Raw genomic sequence first — 22,358 nt, 5'->3', positions numbered from 1 at the left:
TGAAGAGCATTGCCACTGCTCCTCTTCCTAAGGTGTCCCATTTACTTCCCACCAACTTTGGGCACAAACCCCTGCTTCCAAAGGGTGACTGCATCCCAATTTTCAACAAACTTTCAGTTGGACTCTGATTCCTTGGTTCCCCATGACATACCCAAGACCAGAACAAAGTGGCTGCGCAAAGGGAGGAGGAGAGGCTTATCCACCCCAATATTTCTGAGGAATTTGGGTTGAGCACTTAATTCCAGGGCACTTTACCTCGTCTGGGTCTGAAAGTTTGAATTCCCAGCCATCGCCCGTCCAGCTGATGAAGGATTGACAGGACTTGTCAGTGAGCAGTTCCAGCAGGAATTGCCACAGCTGGATGGGTCCACTGCCTAGAAAGACAAAGGAAACACGGGATATTAATGCCAGGAAAAGAACATCACAGAGAGGAAAAATTCCCATTTTTCCCAAGTGAGCAAAAGGTGCTCACTTAGTAAAACAAAGCCTTCTCCTGTCAGAAAGAGCCACAGCAGCCACAGGGCAGAAGCTGAGCTGGGACTTTAACCCTACAGGTAACAGAGCTTCCTATTTGCAGGAAGAGCTGAATATTCATGCCCTGGAATGCTTCGTGTGGAGTTACATAAATAGGATTATTTTTCTGGCACACAAACAGGAGGAGTCACTGCCTTGGCACGGCAGCAGCGCCAATCCCTGTGCCAAGGAGCCGCCGGGCACGGCTGAACTCCGGCAGACTCCACTTCCCGGCCGTGACTCTTTGCTCTGTGCTGCTGATCCAGATAAGGGGACCCAGGTACAGAATTCCTTGGCCTCTTTCCAGGGCATGTTGCTGCAGGAATGGGCTCTGCAGGCTCATGGGGAGGGCGGGGGCACACAGAGCTCCCCAGCCCAGGATCTCCTCACTGGCACAGCCTCAGCACATGGAACCTCCCTGCGGCTGCTGCTCCCCTGGCCCCGCTGGAGAGGCAGAGGTGATGCAGAGCATCCCATGCCATGGGCATTCCACCTCTCCTTCCACACCTGGTCTCCACCTCCCCTCCAATCTCTCCCTTGGGCCATCACCAATTTGTCCCAGTGCCCCCAGTGAGAGCCTGTGGTGAGGTTTGGCTGGATTCATGGAGAAGTTTTGAAATATTTATCTCTCCCTTGGGCTTGTGTCCCAATCCAAGGTAGAGGAGAAGCCCTGGAGCTAAAGTCTCTTTGATGAGCAACCTCCAAATGTGGCCACACCCCAAGTATTGCACTTAGCTGTGGGTAAGGTGTTTTGGGGAGACCTTGCCATGGTTTAAACCCAGCTTAGAATAGATCATTAATTATGACAATTTATAATGAGACAGACAGAGGAGAGAGGAAATTCTTTATCCCACAGGGAGTTGCACAGGCTGGATTAACTGGGGTAATCCCAGTGCTGACAGAACTGAGCAAAGCTTCAAGCAGGGAAAAAATGAGTTATGGGCTCAGAAGAAGGGATGGAGCCCAGCCTGTTTCCAGGAATGACAATGGATGCTGTCTGAGCTGTGGCTGTGGGATAATGCACAGAGGGAAGGGAGGGCTGCTCCCCTTCCCCACAAAGTTTGAAATTACTCCAAAGCTGCTGGGGAGGAGGAAATGAGGGAGCTGGCTCCAGGACACGGGAATGGCTGTGTCCCATCCAGCCCTTCCCAAATTGTTTCCCTCCTGTTATCCCTGTGGAACCTCTCCAGGGCTTTGTCAGCGCCAGCCCTGGGGGTTATCACAGCCCCAGGCAGGGCAGGGCAGGGCAGGGAGCTCATCCTGCTGGAAAGGGGAAGGGACCTGGCGGGGAAAGGCTCCAGCCTGCCGCTCCCTGGAGCTTGCCAAGATGTTGACTCCACAGCCACGCTCCCCAGCAGGGATGGAGCTGGATTATCCACGCCAAAATGAGGGAAGAAATGCAGATGACGCCTTCACCTCTCGTTGAAAGGGAGGAGTGAAAAGCCTGGCCTGAAGTGCCACCACATCTCCAGGCTCAGGCCTATTTATAGCAGTGAGCTCTTAATGCAGAGAAAACACTGGGAAAAGGCTTTAGTGGCTGCCCGAGATCCTCCACAGGTGAATTCCCAAGGGGATGAGTTCTCTTGGCCCATCTGGCCTCACACCAACTCCCCACACACAGCCAGGAAGCATCCAACACCCAAATCGAGTTAACAGAGACACAGCCCAAGTGTCCAAGGCCAGGTCCATCCCCTCCCTTTGATTTCTCTCCTGCCCAGCTGAAGAATAAGGACTTTTAGTGGATTCCTTCCCCAGAATAAGAGGAATGGAAATTTATCACCTGGGTTCTTGGATTCTTTGGGTTTATCACCTGGGTTCTTTGAGGAACTGCCCTCAAAACACCCCTGGCCCATCCTGGCCCTGGATCTTTGGAGGTTCCAGCCAATGGCCAGTGCCATTCCTGTTTGTTTGCCAGCTGGCAGAAGAGGTGCTGGGAGACTCAGGAATTCTTGCCCTCTCTGCAGCAAGCAAGGTAGGGCTCCTGCCACAGCCACCCTGCTGGGTATTTTGGGATTTCCAAGGAAGTGGTGTCATCCTTGGAGCAGGGATTCCCAAGGTCTATTCTGAGCTGCCTGCAGGACACGAGTAAAGCCCCAGATTTCTCTCCTGGACAGGCAATTATGTGAGGAATGTGTTTGTGCCGGGCTCCAGGCATGTCCCAGCTCCTGCAAACACCCCCTCCCTGCCCGAGGGGGAGGCAGTGGAGCCTGGCAGATGTGGCACTGCTCGAGATGGCAGCGAGGTGGCAGGAGCCAAACCCCAGCACATGCCCAGGCCTGTGCCCCAAATCAGCACTGGCAGGGAGGAGACAGAGCAGGGAGCAGTGCTGGAGGTCAGGACATCATCTGCTGCAGCTGTAATTAGTGCTGGGAGGGGGAGCTCCACAAATGAGCCACTCAGCAGCCAGCAAGGAGCAGGGGATATCTTCCCATAGGATCTCAAGGTGGCTCATGCAGCAATGCCACTCCTCAATGTCACAGGGCAAGCTCCCAGGCTTGTCCCTGCACCCAAACCTCCTCATCCACAGGAGCTGGGAGCAGTGCCCATTTTCCATCCCTTGTGCCCCAACCCTCCCCCTCACCCCAGCCAGGGCTGGAAATTCCCATCAGGATGCCAGGTTGGGATCACTCCATGGGATCCTATGGGCTGGGATCACTCCACACAGCCAGGCTGTCCCAAGGCCAGAGGATGCCTCCCACCACGGGATCTGCTGCCTTGGTTATCCCAAAACAGCCCCCTGCTCCCACAGCCTGCATTGGGGTGCAGCTCTGAGCGTGAGGTGGAGGGGCACAAGGCAGCTTTTATGGCATTGCTCCCTCCACACACATCCAGGGGCTTCCCAGAGCAGGCCCAGCCCTGGCTGGGGACTGGGGGCAGCCCCTGCTCCACAAAAGACAAGGGGAGGACTCAGAGGGGTGGGGGTGTCCTCCCACCCCACCACGACCTCCTGCACCCATGGGGCTGCTAAAAATAGCACCCACAATGGGGGCCCTGTCTGGCCTTGGTGGCACTGAACAGGGTCCTTCAGCAGCACTGTCACACCACAGGAATTCTGCGGCGTCAGGGGGAAAATATTCCCCTGGGCCGGGTGTCAGTGGAACTGTGGGAACTGGGAACCACTGCCCGAGCGGGGCTTCCTCAGCACCAGGCCCTGGTGGTGTCCCCAGAGCCAAGGCTTTGGTTCCACACCATCCCTGTGCCATCCCTCCTTGGGCAGCACAGGTCCCCAACCTCCTTTCCAGCCACGGGGGACACCAGACTGTCCCGGGTGGGGCCGTTCCAGTGGCACAGTGATGGTGGCACCGCCCGGCTGGGGCAGACAGGGAGGGCACAACCCCAGCCCTGCCATCTCTCTCGGGACGGTTTTACACACCCACCCCTCCCAACGGCCTCTGTTTTGTTCCCCTTGGTTCAAACAAGACAAGAAGACAAAAAACCCCACCTACCAACCCCCAGCGAGGCACCTTTGCCTGGCGCTCTGCGGTTTGTGGTTCCAGCCCCACAAAACAACCAGCCCTGGCAACGGCTCCAAAACAGCCCCTGCCCCATCACCTGCCAGCCTGCCCACCCCCTGGATGGCACCACGGTCCCCAAATCCCCCAGAGTGTTGGGAGTGCTGGTCCCCATCACTCCCTCATCAGAGCAGCTCCCACAGCTCCTGCCCAGGCTGCTGCAGGCATCAGACACGGCACTGGTGGAGCTTGGATGGAGCATCTCCAAGGAACAGGCAGGAAATTACCCAGGAAGCTCCTTGCTCCTTCCTTAGGGAGCAGCATGGCCATGACTGCAGGCAGGAGAGCAGCCAGGGCTGTCCAGGCCAGAGCTGCTCCCCTGCTGCAGCTCCTCTGCTCTCAGAATGGGGTGTTGGGAGGACTGATCTCATAGAATCTCACAAGTGGGAAGAGACCCACACAGATCAACTCCAGCCCCTGGCCCTGCATGGGACAGCCCCAAGAGTCCCACCCTGTGCCTGACAGCCTTGTCCCTGAACTCGAGGCATGTGGCAGAGCTCCAGGGGCTCTGGGAGCTCCACATCCCCCTGTCCTGCAGGCCACGAGCTGCTGGGCAGCACCAGCTGGGTGTCTGCAGGAGACCCAGGCAGAGCTGCTGCCCCCAGCACCCCCTGAGCTCTGCCACGCTTGGGCAGCAGCGTGTGGGGCTGGGTTTGCTCTCGTTTGCACGGCTGGCAGGTGGGGAGGGAGCCACTGAACCGGCCCTAGTGCCACTCTGGATCTCCACCCTGGGGAGGCCACAAGGGCACGGAGCCCATTGGGCCCTGCCTGAGGCAGAAGGGGGCAGGAGCTGCTGGGTGGTCACCCTGAAGTCACCTGAGGGGAGGGGAAGGACATGAGCCAGGAGAGGCAGGACATGAAGGACATGAGCCAGGAGGGGCAGGGTGACCCCATCCCCTGCATCCCAGCAGGGCCAGAGGAGCTGTTGTGCTGCTGGGCACAGGAGGGGGGTGCCTGCATTCCCCAGCTCCTGTGCCCTGCTGTGCCCACATGGACTCTGTGCTCCAGCAGGGCAGGCAGGGAAGGAGCTGGAGTCCAGGAATGCTGCAGCACAGGCTGGGGAAGGGAAGGCAAGGGCAGCCAGAGCCCTGGAGTGAGGCAGGAAAGGGGACAGGGAGGCAGCTGCTGGCAGAGTTTTGGGTGCTGGTGGCCACAGCACGGGGGGGATCTGCCTGTGGAGGCTCCAGAGCAGCAGCAGAGCACAGGGGAGGGGCAGCAGCACCTGAGCTGGCCTGAAAGGGACCCACTTTCCTTGGCACCGCCTCGGCTTTCTTGCAAAACAGCAGCTGTGCTTTCACTGCTGGGCACAGATAACATCGCTCACCACCAGCGGGGAGGCTCAGGCTCTGCTCACAGCAGCTCACACACTGCAGGGGCTGGGGCACATCTGGGCCCCAAGGCACAGCCCTGTGGGTGCTGCCAGCCAGGCCCAGCAAGGCCTGGCCTGGGCAGGTCGAGCTCAGCAGAGAGCTGGGGTGGGATAACATCTGTGAGGGAGGCAGCTCCTGCAGGGCTCCTGAATTCCTGCTGCCCAGCAGGACAACAGGGATGCTCTGGGAGGGACATTCAGGGCATGGGTGACATCAGCTGGAGGGGCATTAACTCTTTGAGTGCTGGGACTGGCTTTACAGGACCAGCACCTCCCTGACCAGGCCCAGAGCAGAGGACAGGAGCAGCAGCCATACAACCCCAGCCTGCATCTGTGGGATCAGGGCTTGCTGTGCATTCACCTCAGCTCTCCCATCCCTCTCCCCTCCCCTCTGGAACACGAGGGATGGCCCTGCTGGGTGCTCAGTGATGTGGAGCAGCACTTCTGGGCCATGGCAGCACTGACACCGTGCATGGAAAGCCCCGGGCTCTCAGTCCTGCCCACCACAGAGCAAACAAACCCCACAACTTGACTTCCAAACCACACAGCTGCTTGAGGGAACCCAAAACCAGCTCGGTGCTGAATGGCCACAGTGAAGCAGCAAGGTCTGAGCCTCCTGTGGCCCTGCAGGGAGCAGCAGCACTGGCTGCAAACACCAAGCCAGGGCACAAGGATGCAGTTGAGTTTATCCACCTGGTGCGGGGCTCCTGCAGAATGCTGGTGGCCATGGGAATCACCAGAGGCTGCAGGATCCAGCTGTGGCACAGCCCCAGGGCATGTGGAGGCAGAGCTGAGCTCACTTTAGCCCAGCTGGGCTCAGGCACTGGAGGGATCTCTGCCCACTCACACCAAAGTTGGCTCTGCTGCTGAACCACAGAGCTCAGACTGAGCTCAGCTGGGCCAGGGTGAGGTTTAGCAGTGAACACATCCCAGGCCATCCCTTGCCTGGATTTCATGTTTGCACTCTGTGTCATGGCAAAGAAAATTAAATCTGGCTTAATGTAGAATCTCAGAATCAGAGAATCTCCTGAGCTGGAGGGACCCATCAGGACCATCCAGTCCCACCCCTGGCCCTGCCCAGACCCCCAACAACCCCAGCCTGGGCATCCCTGAAGTTCTGGCAGCCTCGGGGCTGTGCCCATTCCCTGGGCAGCCTGGGCAGTGCCAGCACCCTCTGGGGGCAGAACCTTGCCCTGATCTCAGCCTGCCCTGCCCTGGCCCAGCCCCAGCTGTGCCCTCAGGTAAAATCCAAGCTGTCCAAGCTCCAAAGCCAGGTGTCCAGGGCTGGCCCTCCCTGCAGCAATGGAAACTGAAGTTCACCAACTCCTGAGCAATTACATTTCTCCTTCGAAAAAAAGATAAGAAAATTGCATCAACCTCTCTGTGAGCAACCATGGCAACTTGTTAAAATAGGTCAAGATGTGGGGGCAGATAAGGCAGCTCTGAAAGGCCGCTCAGAGCCGAGTGAAGAACACATCAAACGCAACAGAGCTTCCGCCAAAATGCACCTTCTCACCCCAGAAGGCGCCTCTGGGGCAGATAGCATCAGAGATCTGCTGGGGCCACCTCCCTGGGCACACAGAAACAGCCTGCCAACACAGCCTGAGCAAGAGTGTTGGGTCCCTAAAGCCAGGACAGGGAGCTCTGGGCATGAGGGATGTGATGTCCCTCTTCATCCTGCAGGTCCAGCAGGGCCAGCATGAGCAGGGGTTGGGGCTGGGGCTGGGTGTGTCCCCAGGGGGAAATGGAACCCCCAAGGTTTCGGTGTTTGGGGCTCCTGGGCTGGCAGAGGCTCCACCTCCTCAGCAGAGCCACAAGCAGAGCCCAGACTCTGAGTTCCTCTGCTCTGGCTGCCAGACAGCACTTCCTCCCCTGAGTAAAGTAAGAGTAAAGCATAGCAGTGCACAAAGAGGCCTGAGTTCTGCCTCAGTCCCCACCCTGAGTTCTGCCTCAGTCCCCACTCTGAGCCCTGCCCAAATCCCCACTCTGAGCCCTGCTCAAATCTCCACTCTGAGCCCTGCCCAAATCCCCACTCTGGGCTCAGTGTGAGTCCCCACTCTGAGTTCTGCCCAAGTCCCCACTCAGCTCCCCCTGAGTCCCCACTCTGAGCCCTGCCCAAACTCCCACTCTGGGCTCTGCCTGAGTCCCCAGTCTGGGCTCAGCTGGCCCAGGCCAGACCTCCAGCCCTCCTCAGGGCAGCCTGAGCAGGGTTTTCCTCACTGGCACAGACCCAAAGAGTGGGGAGTGCCCAGTTCTCCTCCAGTTTGTAACCCAGCATGTTCTACTCGCTCTCCCCAGACCCTGCTCTCACAGTGACCCAGCTCTGGCTCCCTTTGCTTGGAAAACCCACAGCTGAAGGTCTGGGGGCTTTAAAATTGCTCAGAGGGCATCTCTGGAGTCACTGCCTGCCAGGATCACCCATCCAGGGCCCTTTCCCAATGGCAAAAGCTGGCTCTGCTGGCCTGAACCCTGAATATTGCTCAGCAGCCTTTGGAGCAGGCAAACACAGCTCCAGCTCAAGCATTTCCCAGTGATTCCAGATTTTCCTCTCTACATTTAAGCCTATCAAGTGAAACAATGCAAAAATAAATAAAGAAATCAGGCCTTCCCATTTATTGATCCCAACGAGGTGCCTGGGCCAAGGGATTCTCTTCCCAGCTCCAAGAGGGGTTGGAAATGAGGTGAGGGAAAATGTTACACAGAGGAAAGTGTTTGGAATTGTGCTCTGGCACTGCATGAACCCGAGTCTCCCCTTCCCAAAGGCACAGCTCCAAGGACAGCCTTTGGGGTGCTAATATTCCTTGGAAAAACACAGGGCCCAGCCACTGACTTCAGCTCCTCGCCTCTCTCCAGGGGTGGCTCTTTTGCACTCTTTTCCATGAGCAACAGCAAACGTGGAGGGAAATATCCAGCTTGGAAAAGAATGCTCCTGATTTTGCCAGCACCTCGGTGCCTCGGTTTCCCCAGCTGTTCAAACTCATCCCCAAAGCACTTCCAGGTACCACAGGGAAAGGCATTGCCAGGAGAAAATAGGAGTGAAAATAGGAATGAAAAGAGCAACTTGTGCTCAGTGGTGCCTTTTCTCAGGAGCATGGATTTCCATGGCACAGCAGAGAATGAGCCCCAGGGCACAGTCCCTCCTCTCCCTCCCCAGTCCATTCAGGAATGCAGAGCACTCTCATATTTGGTAGAGTCTCATTCAGCAGGCAGGGCTGAGCTCTCTTTCTAACTAAAGCTATAGCAACAAACCACTTCCTTTTTTACACTCCTAAAATTATCTGCCCACCTTTCCTCCCCCTGCCCCTCTCCCACCCTCGCCAGGCTCGGTGTCAGCCCCAGCTGAGCCGTGCGTGGGCGGCACTCGGGGACAGCCGCACCCCAGGATCTGCTCTGAACCTGGCCACGATCTTTATCACCACAAACTTTCCACCAGCTGCTCCCAGCTGGGCCAGGACACATCTGAAGGTGCAGAGCCAGGGGAAGTGGCAGGAGGCTGCCCCAGAGTTTTCCTCAGAGCACAGGGAAAAGCCATGGCACAGAAGGTCTGGAAAGGATTAGCTCAGCTTTAGCTGGAAGTCCCATCCCACCAGGTTTCTCTCCTTGGAGATGCCAGATTGCTGAAGGGCTGTCATAACGAGCCAGAGTTTCCATGGCCTATCACCTTCTCATCTCTCCCAGCGCCGGCAATGGAAAATGTTTGGGATGGCTCTGGCAGTGCCCCATCCCTGCCTCACACCAAGGTACAGCGGGGCCTCCTCTGTGCCAGAGGGAGAGGATCCATCCCCACACAGAGCAGTGCTGGGGCTGGAGCTGAGCCTGCTCCTGCCCCAGGGGGAAAGCACACCCAAGAGCCCACCAGTCACCAGCACAGGGGCTGCAGGCTCTGTTCAGGAGCCAAACCAGCCCCAGCTCCTCCACAGGCAGCCAGGGACAAAGGGAGAACAGGGCATTGGGTGCCCCATGCCCAGCCAGGTGCCACATCCCCCATGAGCTGTGGGATGGGTGGGATGCTCATGCTCAGAGGAGATGCAGCCCTGGGCTGACCCCAGACACCCCAAAACCCTCCCTGCACCTGCCCCCCCGAGCTGGGGCAGCCCAGAGTGCCCCGAGCCTGTGTCCCTGGGCACGGGGAGGTGCTGCCCCAGGGGCTGGGGGCACAGAGGGGTTCCCAGGCCCTGCCCTACCTGTGTAGCCAGCCAGGGCAGCAGCAGGGATGACAGGCTTGTCCTTGTTCATGTCGGCCCGGTCCCGCACATAGTCCTTGAAGGTGCCCTTGGGCTTGTGGCTGGGCAGGGTGGCAGGGTAGTCCTCAGAGTCGAAGCTGTCGTAGGAGGGGACGCGCTGCAGGCTCTGGAAGGAGGACTGGCTGCTCCAGGACTGCGTCAGGCGGTCACAGCTGTCGTAGCTCTCTATGCTCTCGAAGGAGTCCTGGCCTCCCAGCTTACCTGGGGGAGGCACAGCAGGTGAGACAGGCCTGGCCAGCATAGGGCACTTCCCCTGGCCAGCACAGAGTGCTTCACTGGCCAGCACAGAGTGCTTCACCTGGCCAGCACAGAGTGCTTCACCTGGCCAGCAAAGAGTGCTTCACCTGGCCAGCCCAGAGTGCTTCACCTGGCCAGTATAGGGCACTTCCCCTGGCCAGCACAGAGTGCTTCACTGGCCAGCACAGGGCACTTCCCCTGGCCAGCACAGAGTGCTTCCCCTGGCCAGCACAGAGTGCTTCCCCTGGCCAGCACAGAGTGCTTCACTGGCCAGCCCAGAGTGCTTCACCTTGTCAGCACAGAGTGCTTCACCTGGCCAGCACAGGGTAACCTCCCCTGGCCAGCACAGAGTGCTTCACCTGGCCAGCACAGGCTGCTTCACCTGGCCAGCACAGGCTGCTTTACCTGGCCAGCACAGGCTGCTTCACCTGGCCAGCACAGGGTATTTCACCTGGCCAGCACAGAGTGCTTCCCCTGGCGAGCACAGGGTAACCTCCCCTGGCCAGCACAGAGTGCTTCACCTGGCCAGCACAGAGTGCTTCACCTGGCCAGCACAGGGTATTTCACCTGGCCAGCACAGGGTATTTCACCTGGCCAGCACAGAGTGCTTCACTGGCCAGCACAGGGCACTTCCCCTGGCCAGCACAGAGTGCTTCACTGGCCAGCACAGAGTGCTTCCCCTGGCCAGCACAGAGTGCTTCCCCTGGCCAGCACAGGGTAACCTCCCCTGGCCAGCACAGGGTATTTCACCTGGCCAGCACAGAGTGCTTCACTGGCCAGCACAGAGTGCTTCACCTGGCCAGTATAGGGCACTTCCCCTGGCCAGCACAGGGTGCTTCCCCTGGCCAGCACAGGGTATTTCACCTGGCCAGCACAGAGTGCTTCACCTCTGCACTGTGCAGGCACAGAGCAACTGATGCTGTTCCTGTACATCCCATCCCCAAAGTGAGCACAGCCCAGAGCAGCAATATTTTCACCTTTGCCATCCACAGCAGGGCTGAGCCCTGCAAAACTTAAGGCAGAAGAGCAAGGCAGAGAGAGACAGGGGAAAAACCCAAATCTGGGGAAAAACCCTCTCTACCCAAGACTTGGGCCTGGGGCTGGCTGGAAATGGTTCCTTATTTCAAAAAGGCAATTTCAGAGATAAAATTCACTTTAGATACGCAAGGCTGAGCTCGGGAGCCTAAACATGGGCACTCCAGGATCTCTTCATTCAGAGGGTGGGCAGGCCCTGGCACAGGGTGCCCAGAGCAGCTGTGGCTGCCCCAGCCCTGGAAATGTCCAAGGCCAGGGACAGGGCTTGGAGCAGCCTGGGACAGTGGGAGATGCTCCTGCCCATGGCAAGGGGTGGAACCAACTTTAAGATCTCTCCCAAGTCAAACCTTTCCATGATTCTCTGATTTCTGTGATTCTCTTGCTGCTGAGGGATATTGGAGGTCTCCAATAAATCTCCACTACTTCTGCCAGCCCAGTTCAAACACTGCTCAGGCACACCCAGCTCCTTGAATTTGGATGTTTCTCCCCAAATTACACAGCAGCCTTTTGCTGCCATCTGTTCCAGCCAGCCCCAAATCCCCAGCCAGCAGCAGGTTTGCTGCAGGAGCAGAGCCAATGGCTGAGAGCTCCAACAGCTTTTTCCAGCTCTGGTAAGGTGAGCACAGCTGGTTTGTGTCAAAGTCACTCTCTGGGGTATTTTTAGTCAAAGCCAGAACATGAGAGGCCAGATCCTCAGCAGTGCTGATTTACACCCCCCCCCAGAGCCAGCCCTGTACTGAAACAGAGCTAAAAAAGGCCCCAAAGAACAAACTGAAATTGCAGCCTCTGATCTCCCTACTCTACTGATTGCTCAACATCTTCCCTGACAAGCTAACAGGATCATTCAAGTTCACTAATTTCCCAAACCCAGCTAAAAACAGCTGCTGGGATTGTGCAAGAGCTCCTGGAGAAATTTCCATTGGCAGAGCTACCCACAGCCTGGGCCCAGAGAGCAAATCCCAGGGGACAGGGAACGTGGAAGGGCGCTGGCACACGCCCCCAAATATTTGTTGTGTTGTAGTTTGAAGAGCACTTGCTGTGAAAAGACTCAACTACTGCAGGGCCTGCCCTGATTGCTGGCCTGGAGTCCCTGGGAGCTGGGATCCATTGGCTTCATTCTGCTGGGACAGCCCTGTTCCAAACTCTTTTCTATTTGCTTTTTGTTTTTTGAGGATTTTCACGCTCCAATCCTTCTCTGAATCCTGCTAAGGAGAACACAATGCTGCTGTGTGTGTGTGTACATTAATTGGCATAACCAATTCCCTGAGCAGTCCTGCAGCACAGGCTCATTTAGAAAAGGAATTAAAACCTGACAGAGATGTGATTTGTGTCAATCCATTGAAAATTCACTTAACTTCCACCTAGCTGGAACAATCACACCCTGCACTTACTCAGGACCAGCTTAAATGAGTTTGGCAGCTCCACTTCTCAACCAGCCACCCTCGCTGACAGGGCAGAGAGAAACAACCCCCATGGGACCCCAAAACTTCCTCCTAAAGGCCTCACAGAAGGCTTGGAAAAGGCCCCACAGTGTCTGGAAAACCTTCACCCTGAGGTGATGCTGAAGGACTTGACTTTGTGTCAGACTAACCTTGTAAGACAGTGCAGGGTAAAGAGGGACATAAATATAAATGAACTGGGCTCTGCTTTATATTAAGGCTTTCCCCCAGCCCTGGGAGGATCTGTGTTCCCCAAAGGCCCTTCCATGGCTGAAATGCAGCACTGGTGTGAGCACAGCCTCTTGCAACCAGTGTTCAAGTCTTTGCTAACAGCAGCAGCCAGGGCTCTCTGTTCCCTCCCCCACAGCCATTTTTAGGTTTGCCACTGAGAACAGGCTCGAGGTTCAGTTGCAAAAGCCTTCCTGAACCATTGCACTGTGAGAATGATGAAATCACCTGTGTTAAAGAAAAGGTCAAGAAAAGGCAAAAACATTGCTGAAATTTAGGCAGAAAAACAACCCCAAATAGAGAAGTTTCCCCAAAATTAAAACCCTGTTGCCCTTCTGGCTCAGGTCACCTCTCTCAGAAGGAGAGGCAAGAGCACAAATAACAAGTTCCCTGTAATTGGCTCTCCCAGCCTGGAAAAGAGTGAGGAAGTTCAAATGAGCTGCACGTGCCCTGCAGCCTTGAAAGCAGCTCTGGCTTTGCTGGGAGGGCAGCTCATCCTCAGCTCTCTGGATAAAGGGGTTTAACTGCTGCACATCAAACCCAACTCACAGCACCACCACCTCCCTGTAAGGAATTCTGGGGCTGAGGACACCTGGACTCCATTTTAGGGAATGGCAGGCAGGTCACAGCTCTTCCCTGTGGCCCAGGTTCCCTACCTGGAATCTGGAGATAATGATCCCACTTGTGAGGGACTTTGAGCTCCATGGATTCAGCTTTTTGCTTTGAAGGAGGCAGAGCCACATCCCCAGCCTGGCATCACTGATGTGATCACAAAGCAATCAGACACGTGGGCCCCACGTGTTCCCAGCCTCACAACATTAATTGGGAAGGAATTTGGGCTCAGATCCTCCAAAGTGTTCGGGTTTTTAAATCCCACCACCTCAAACAGGAATCTGTACCTGCAACTCTTTGGGGAGCAGCATTTGGGGGTCCTTGGCTCTGCTGCTGCCCCAGCCCCTGACACCTGCACCTCCTAACCAAGCTCAGGAATTGGCTGCAGCAGAGTATTTCAAATCCTGGACATAATGGACAAAGACTTTGGATCACAGAGTGCAAGACTCTTCAGAGCCTTCAACAGCAATTCCCAATGAGAACTTGTGAAGAATTTGTGGGGCTTTGCCTGGGCTCCTAAAAATGGGATTTCTACAAGCACCCAGCAGTTTGTCCTGCCTGGTAACATGAAAGCTCAGTTCTATTTCTCTCAGGCTGGACATCAAAGCACAGCACCAGAAACATGCCCTTTCTGCAGAGGATGTAAAACAGGCAGCAGAGGAAAGGAAAGAAAGACCTTCCTCGAGGTTTCCCTGGGGGGGGGAGAAGGGCAGGGAGGGCTCAGAGCCACCAGGGAAGCCAGCAGTGCTGGAGAGGGCTGTGTCAGCACTGCACAGCTCCCTCAGTGCTCCCAGGGCCATTCCCTCAGGAGGGAGGGTGAGAACAGCAGGAACCCAAGCCAGCCCCTGTCAGACAATCCCCTTTTCTAGAACTTTCATCCTTCTATTGCTCCAAAGTATCTAGTCTTATTTACAATCTCTCCTTTAGAACTCTTTTTCTAGTTCCATTTTATAGGAGTGTGCCCTTTGTTGACAGAGTCACAAAACTATCCTTTGTCCCTTAAAAAAGGAAAGAAGGCCAGAAGTTTCTCTCCTGGATTAGGTGAAAAAGCCACCTCATAGGATATGTGGACTTCACCTCAAACTTAAGGCTAGCCAATTGGACAGGAGCCAAAAAGTCCTGCCTGGGCAATTAACTAGAAAAAGGAGTGGACAAAGAAACTAATTGCTTTTGTGAGGTGTTTTACCAGGAGCAAGAACGTCTAGCACCTGTCTTGGTTTTTCTTTCTTTGTTATTTCGCCTTTTATTAAACCTTTTTGTTTCCAACACTGCAACAGAAGCCATCCTGCTGATTTTTATGCCTCCAAAGGTAGCTGAGCTATCTTGGGTGTGATATAGACCTCGGAGAGCTCATTAGACCTGGCTCAAAGACGTTCCTACATCACGATTTCTCTCTCAACAATATCTGTCCTGTTCCATGGCATTTCTAACTCAGCATTTCTCATCTCCCAGTTTCCCTACAAACACATCCTGTGTAAACCTTCTGTTAAACCCTGACAACTCTGTCCAAGTTCCTTTGCCAGGTTTGGTCCCAGCCTCACCTCGGCTGGCACGGCCCATGCACATGTTGTCCGGGGTCACCACCTCCTGCTTGATGGAGAAGAAGTCGTTGTGCAGCGGGTCCTGGGCGGGCTCGCGCAGCAGCACTGAGGGGTACTCGCTCTCGTACTTGAGGGACAGCAGCTCCTCCGAGCTGATGGGGTGCAGGGTCTGGTAGGACTCGGTGATGAAGCTGGGCTCCGAGAACTCGGAGGGGGGCACGCACTGCGCATGCTCGATGCCGTAACCTGGGGACACAGCAGGGTCAGAGCCCACCCAAACAGCCCCAAAGTCACAGAGCGTCCCACAGCCCTCACTGCTTGGGATGAGAGCCCCAGAGCATCCCACAGCCCCTCACTGCTTGGGATGAGAGCCCCAGAGCATCCCACAGCCCCTCACTGCTTGGGATGAGAGCCCCAGAGCATCCCACAGCCCTCACTGCTTGGGGTGAGGGCCCCAGAGCATCCCACAGCCCTCACTGCTTGGGATGAGAGCCCCAGAGCATCCCACAGCCCTCACTGCTTGGGGTGAGGGCTCCAGACATCCCACAGCCCCTCACTGCTTGGGGTGAGGGCCCCAGAGCATCCCACAGCCCTCACTGCTTGGGGTGAGGGCCCCAGATATCCCACAGCCCTCACTGCTTGGGGTAAGGGCCCCAGAGCATCCCACAGCCCTCACTGCTTTGGGCAAGGGCTCCAGAGCACCCCACAGCCCTCACTGCTTGGGGTGAGGGCCCCAGAGCATCCCACAGCCCTCACTGCTTTGGGCAAGGGCTCCAGAGCACCCCACACCCCTCCCTTGGGCACTGCTTTGGGTGAGGGCCCCAGAGCATCCCACTCCCCTCCCGTAATGCTTTGGGTGAGGGCTCCAGAAGCTACCAAGATGGGGTCTGAACATGTGGCAATTTAGCAAAATAAGACACCCCCGACCATCCTCAATGTGCTTTGCACTAAATTCCTGCCAGGACAGCTGCCAGAAGGAAAAAGCTGGAAAATCCTGGGGAGTGGATTTTACCCTGCTGCTCAGCAGAGGAGTAACAGGGTAAAAGTGTTTCATTGCTGGTTGGGAAAGGTGAGTCTTGCACAGCCACCTCTCCCCATGCCAGAGCCTGGAATCCCAATCCACAGAATCATGGAATCCCAAAATCCCAGAAGGTTTTGGATTGGAAGGGAACTTAAAGCCCATCCAATCCCACCCCTGCCATGGCAGGGACACCTCCCACTATCCCAGGTTGCTCCAAGCCCTGTCCAGCCTGGCCTGGGACAATTCCAGGGACAGAGAGTCCACAATCTCTCTGGGCCCTGTGCCAGGGCCTCCCCACCCTCACAGTGAAGGATTTCTCCCTCACACCTCATCCACATCTCTCCTCTTCAGGTCAGTTAAGCTTTCTGCTGGTTCATGAAATATCTCCCAGATTTCCAATGCCCTTAAAGAACATCTCCAAAGCAATGGCCATGGGAAGTGCAGGAGTGCAGGTGGAGACTCATCCCTTTCCTTGCTAGGCTCCTCCCTGGCAATCCAGAGTTCAGCCTTTCCTCCCATTCCCTCCCTTTTTTAAGAGGTTTTTTACAATTCCCAATACTCAGGTGTGCTGAGGCTGCTTTTAAAATCTGCTGAGTTACAGCTTCAAACAAACAGTGCTTGAAGAAATCTGATGTTGGCACACAAGGCTGCCACCAAAAAGTCCAAGAGGCTTCCAAAACAACCCTAAACCCTTGGAAACACAGGATCCCCTTTGCAGGGTGCAGTCCTGTTGTGGTGAGGACAAACCTCTGCTCAAAGGTGCCTCCAGGCATGGTAATGGTGCTAATTGACACTGCTAATTGAGACTTACTAATGAAGTAGTCTGAGGTGTAGCGGGACTCGGGGTACGTGGTGTTCACTCCGTTTGCTGGGTACGGTTTCACCTCCTCTGCAAAGAGGAAAGGAAGGAAATGTCACCAGTGGAAGGCACACAGAGCTGAGCAACACTTGCTGTGACACACAGAGCCCTGAACTTCCCAAAATCTCCTCCCCAGGTCAAACTGGGATGTTCTGAGCAATGGAAATGAATCCAGAGCTGAAATCCCACAGGAACCTGGGGCACATGGGGTCCTTTGGGAATTCCTGCTGCAGGTATGGCCGAGCTTAAACAGAACCAGCCCAACCCAAACAGCAACAGTGTTCTCAGCCAGGGCCCCAGGAGGCTCTGAGCTGCAGCATTTCCTTGCTTGCCTCAGGCTTTGTCACCTCTCCTTCTCCTGGGGGCTGCTGAGCACACTTCCATGTGTGAGCTCCTGGAAAAACTCCCCACACAAGGACAGTTGTTTTGCTGGAAAAGCCCTATTTTTAGACCAGCAGTAGGTGTGTACAAGGGAGTGGGTGACCCATCCCAAAGCCAGCTCCTCTAACCCCAAATCCATGTGAACTCCCAGCTTGTGCAGCACCTGATGCAGGCAGAACATTCCATGTTCCAAACTGCTTTGTTCCACTCCTGACACAGACTCCTCCATGTATATACGGTCAAAATGCCAAATTTCAGCTTTCCATAGGCATAACTCACTGGGACAGAGCATGGAGCACGTCAAAGCATGGATTCCCTGCTTCCTGTGGCTTTTTCCAAGCACTTTGCTCCTCCTGGGCTGTGCTTAATTTGCTTTCCCATGTAAAAGCCACCCTGCCCCTACCCTGAGCAGTTTTTCCATGAACACCTGACTCATTCCAGCATGGCATGCTGAGCAGGGATACTGGGATGGGAATTTTCTTTCCTTTAACCAAAGCAAGGCCCCTGGGCAGCTCTGGGCTGGGTTTGTTCAGCCCCAGCTCTGGAGAGCTGAGCACAGATAATGCACGTTCCCCTCTGAGGAGCCTAAATTTGGCCCTCTCCCCTGGGGACTGCAGGCTGGAAAATATTCCCTAACAAAAGGAGGGGTTGTGCAAACACAGAGGGCTAATGAGAAATGCTCTGTTCCTCTCTCCACAGTGTCTGCCAAGGGGCAGGGGGTGACCACAGAGCAGGGGAGAACCTTCAGCCGAGCTTAGAGTCAAGTGCAGGGCACTGCTGACTGCTGGTAACTGAGGAGGTTATTTTAGGAAGAATTATGGAAAAGTGAGCCTGAAAATACCCAAATCCATGCAGGGAAAGGCACCCTTGTGCTGTTTTTAAAGCCTGAGCAGGCTGTGGTACGTGAGTCAGGCAGTGCTCACAGGGGACAGTGTCAGCTCAGGGGACAGCGGGGTCACAGCCTGTCCCAGCACGACCCCGGGCCAGCAGCACAGGTAAAGCCAGGCATTTTGGGGTTAACAACCACTCCCAGCACCAACACCCCCAGTGATGATGGTGGCGAGGATGGAGAGACAAGTTGGAGCCCTGACTGAGCCTGGGGACACCTGGATCTCCTCCCATATCACATCCAGGTGCAGAGGGAGAGCCCCATCTCCTCCTGCGTGGGCAGGGACAGGGACAGGGACAGGGACAGGGACAGGGACAGGGACAGGGACAGGGACAGGGACAGGGACTGCTCTGTTCTGTCTGTACAGCTCCAGCCCAGCTCTGGTCAGGGCTGGAATGAGCCCCAGCGCTAACAGGGAACAGAAACCAGTCCTGGGGGGAGTCTGGTTATTTCTTGGGAGTTCTTTGTCACCCACAGATACCTCACTGGAAATGTGCTCAGAGCCCAGCAGAGGAGCAAGGGCCCTGCTTGTGCAAGAATGAAAAAGTCACCAGTGAAACCAAACAGGCAACGGAGATTTCTGGGTTCCCAGGGCAACACCAACAGTGTGAAGACACAGAAATTCAGCTTTATTCATTTTCAGCCTTTCAGAAGAAGAGTTGCAGCATGCACCAAGATTTTCAGCTTCTTTAAAAAAACTCCTCTCTGTCCCAGGCCTTTGTACCACCAGTGTCTGAATACCCACGTGTGTCAGTGCTGTCTGAAATGATGATTCCCCTCTGCCATAAATGTACAGCATCAAGTCCATCTCTGTGTGGGGAATCTGCAGGAAGGAGGTACAAATCCAGCCCTGGTGCCTCAATCAGCACCTCCAGCACATCCCACCCTCTCCAGTGGGAACAGTCCAAAAAATCACAGAATTACAGAATCCTAGGACGGTTGGGTTGGAAAGGACCTTGAAGACCTCCCAGCCATGGGCAGGGACAGCAGGGAAGAAGGGCTGTGGGAAGGTGCAAGCAATGGCTCAATGCAAGGAGAAATTGGGCTGACACAAGGTTTGGCTTTGTTTGGTTAAACTGCTCAGTGTTGATCCAAGCACTCCATGAAAAATATGCAAAACAAAAGGGACAGACCAGATTTAGAGCCCAAGAGCAGGAAAACAGCCTGGCCTGGCCAGAGCCCGGGAAGGGCCATGTTTACCTTCTGCAAACCACAGGTAGCAGTAAAATTAGTAATGGGCAATTAACATCCATTTGTCAATGGTTTCCTGGAAGGAATAACTGTGCTCCCCCTCCCCTTCCTGCCACCAGGGTCAGTAGGACAGCACAGGGGACATTCCAGGAAAGCAAAGAGCTCTGCAGAGAAGGGAGCTGGAAAAAGAGCCCAGGTGTGCTGCAGCTCCTGCTTGTGGCTCAGGTTGAGGTGCTCAGCTCCTCACCTGCTCCTTAGAAACCATCCCAGTGCTCCTGGGCATCCAGACATGGAAAATCAACACCCTAAATCAAAGTGTGTGTCCCCAGTCACTGAAAGTTAATGCCCTTGGGTGCTGTCATGCAGGGAATGGCACAGATGCCTTCTCCTCCCAGAAATGCTGGCTTTGGGGACATGGAACACCCTTTTTTTGGGACATGGAACAAAGCAAAGCAGCTTCCAATTGCCACTGGGAAATTCGGGTAGGATTTTGGCTGTATTCCTGTACCCAGTTCCAGCGGAGGAAATAGTAAAATTCACAACAGGAGTTGAACATGCTGAGGAAAAATGCTTTGGAAAATCCCACCATGGATTCCAGGCAGTCACAGTGTCCCTGCCCACTGGGGATCCCTGCCAGGCAGCTGGCACAAACACTCTTTAAGGCACTGCCAGGATTCGCCTTGCCCGCTGCCGTTGGGATGCCCATTTGGAATCCTGCTAAAAAGCTGGGCTTTGGAAGATGTTTTTCGTGGGATTAAAGCTCAAGGTGAACACCTCCTGGTCTGTGGAAAGCCCCAGAACCAGGCTGGCAGGGATGCTGTGAATTGCTCACCCCAGGACTGACCTTTCTGCAGGATCTCCAGATGTTCCCAAAGGATATCTCCCACAAAGTCAGGCGCCAGCTCCAGGAAGCACTCCTTGCCCAGGGCACAGAGGGCAGCTCCATTCATGCAGAACTTCTGGAAATCCACCTCCTTCAGGCTGAACTCGTTCACTGCCCACATCACCCAGTCCCGCACGTGCGTCTCCGTCCACTGCTGGGGGTCTGCAGAGGGATCCAGCCGTGAGCACCCTCAGGCAGTTTTCCCAGGACAGCAGGACACAGACAGTGCTGCAGGAGCCCTGCACTGCCACAGCCTCACCCCTGGAGACTGGCAGCCCTCTGGCACCAGGGTGTGAGGAACACCATGCCCAGTCTGGATCAGCCTTAGTGTGGACACGTTTCGTTCAAGGAACAAGCTTTGGATTTGTTTGGGATTTCTAAAAATCCCATCACTTCTCTGACCCCCTCTTCCCACCCATTTCTCCAATTTTCTTGGTTTCTCCCTGTCACCAGCCTCTGGTAAAGGGTTCCTGCTGCTTCTCTGTTTAGTGGAGATGCCTTGTCCACATTTTTCCAGCTGAAGCTTCCAAGAAGCTTCAGGTGGTATTTGAAAGGCAACACCACCTGAGGAGAACCAGCAGGGGAGATGGCAGACAGGGAACTCTGGGCAGCCTGGAAGGAGGACACAACCCCTGTGGGTACTGTGGTTGTGCATGGGAAGCCATGTCTTACCTTTGGGAATTCCCAGCCGCTGCTGCTCCTTGGCAAAGCCGCTGAACGTGGCTTTCAGTGCCTGGGACATCATTTCTTTGCTGCTGGGCGTTAATAAAGGCACATCTGCACATTCCATGTCTGAAAGAAGCAGGAGACAAACACAGCCATGAGGACATAGGGCTGGGAAAGATGTCAGGGAATGCCAGCCAGGTGCACATGGTGTACCTACACTTCTGGAATGTGCTACTGGATGATGATATCAAGGCCTTTCCAGACATCAGCCTGCTGGGCATCAGCATTCCAGGTGTGTCTGGAGCTTGGGAAATGGCTCAGCAGCTCCAGGCACCGAGGAAGGCAGAGTCCCACACCAGGGTGAGCAAGAAAGAGGGAGAAAAGCATCTCTGAATTACCACTCTGTCATCCCAGTGCAAAGAAAAGCAAGGAGAAAATTAAAAAATCCTAGAAAATTCTTCATCCTAGGAAATTCTTCCCTGTGGGGGTGGGGAGGCCTTGGCACATGTTGCCCAGAGAAGCTGTGGCTGCCCCTTCCCTGGAAGGGTCCAAGGCCAGGTTGGAACAACCTGGGATAGTGGAAGGTGTCTCTGCCCAAGGCAGGGGTGGAATGGGATGGGCTTTAAGGTCCCTTCCATCCCAAACCATTCCATGATTCTACGGCTCCATGAAAAAGTGAGCTGACAGCAGGCTGAGACAGGATGGAGGAGTGGCAGAATACCCATTTGAGGGGGGAAGGGAAACAAAGAGCTGGAAAATCCCACATTAGCCCAGAGTTACGTCATGCACATCCATAGCACGGAGCCAGGGTGAGTCATGGCCAACGCTGCCATCCCATGGGACAGCGGGGCCAAGCTGAGAGCCAGGCCTGGAGTCAGTCCTGACAAGGACCAAACCTCTTCCTTTCCTTTTTTAAATCCCTTTTTCTAATTTATTTGGAAGGAGATGAAGCTTTGTTGCCAAAGAGTCTCACAAATAAAAGCAACCATTTGAGGCAAAATATCTGAATAGAGGTTTGGCTCTTTTTCCTATACTTTCAGTATTCCTGAAAAACATCTTTGATGGAGAAGGAAAGTCTTGAACAACCACCACCCCAAAAACTGCCCTTGGTCAGCAGAGATGAAAATCTTCCACCTGAGGTTGGTTTAGCTCTGCAGCCTAGTGGAAATTTTCCATGAAAACTTAGTGGAAAAATGACACCATGGGCAAAGAAAGTCTTTGGTGTTCTCATGAATATCTGGACGCAGACATTGAAAATCAAAAATTCTATGTCTAGTGGAAACTCAACCACCACAGTTTTCCATCGCTCCAAGTTCATTAAACTCCTGATTTAATAAACCTTTACACCTGCAACATGCTGCTGAGGGCCTGTTCCAGGCAGTGTTGGTGTATTCCTGATAAAACATGGAGTCAGGGATGGAAGCAGTGCTGCAGCCACTGGGAAGAGCCAGCCCAGCTGCCCAGTCTGGAACTCCTGCTCCATTCAGCTCCTCCCCAGCCAAACTCATGGGCATCATTTAAAGGCCAAACAACCCAGCACTCGCTTTTGTTCCAAGTGGGAATCTGGGGGTTGGGTCAACAGAATTCCAGGGCAGTGATGGAGTCATCGCCCCTGGAAATGTTAAAAAAACCTGTGGATGTGGCTCTTGGGGACATGGGTTGGTGGTCACCTGGCAGTGCTGGGGACCTCATGATCTTGGGAGGCTTTTCCAACCTAAACAATCCTGTTTTTCCATGG

At 55.0% G+C, this 22,358-nt stretch overlaps 1 protein-coding gene across 2 annotated transcripts in view; it reads right to left on the bottom strand.

The window, feature by feature from the left end:
* ETS1 (ETS proto-oncogene 1, transcription factor) overlaps positions 1 to 22,358 on the bottom strand; it is a 73,060-nt gene that overhangs the window by 5,663 nt on the left and 45,039 nt on the right. For both annotated transcript variants that reach the window (XM_077189976.1, XM_054647487.2), the window contains exons 2-7: positions 20,627 to 20,746; positions 19,916 to 20,116; positions 16,563 to 16,640; positions 14,731 to 14,976; positions 9,579 to 9,839; positions 256 to 374 (exon numbers count right to left, since the gene is read on the bottom strand). In XM_077189976.1, coding sequence (XP_077046091.1) covers positions 256 to 374; positions 9,579 to 9,839; positions 14,731 to 14,976; positions 16,563 to 16,640; positions 19,916 to 20,116; positions 20,627 to 20,744 — 1,023 coding nt within the window. In that variant the 5' untranslated portion in view covers positions 20,745 to 20,746. The remainder of the gene's footprint in view (positions 1 to 255; positions 375 to 9,578; positions 9,840 to 14,730; positions 14,977 to 16,562; positions 16,641 to 19,915; positions 20,117 to 20,626; positions 20,747 to 22,358) is intronic.

This window comes from Agelaius phoeniceus, chromosome 23, assembly GCF_051311805.1.
Source record: "Agelaius phoeniceus isolate bAgePho1 chromosome 23, bAgePho1.hap1, whole genome shotgun sequence".
In the NCBI taxonomy this organism is placed as follows: Eukaryota; Metazoa; Chordata; class Aves; order Passeriformes; family Icteridae; genus Agelaius; species Agelaius phoeniceus.
The sequence above is the reverse complement of the archived record's forward strand: the minus strand, read 5'-3'. Positions and strand labels throughout refer to the sequence as shown.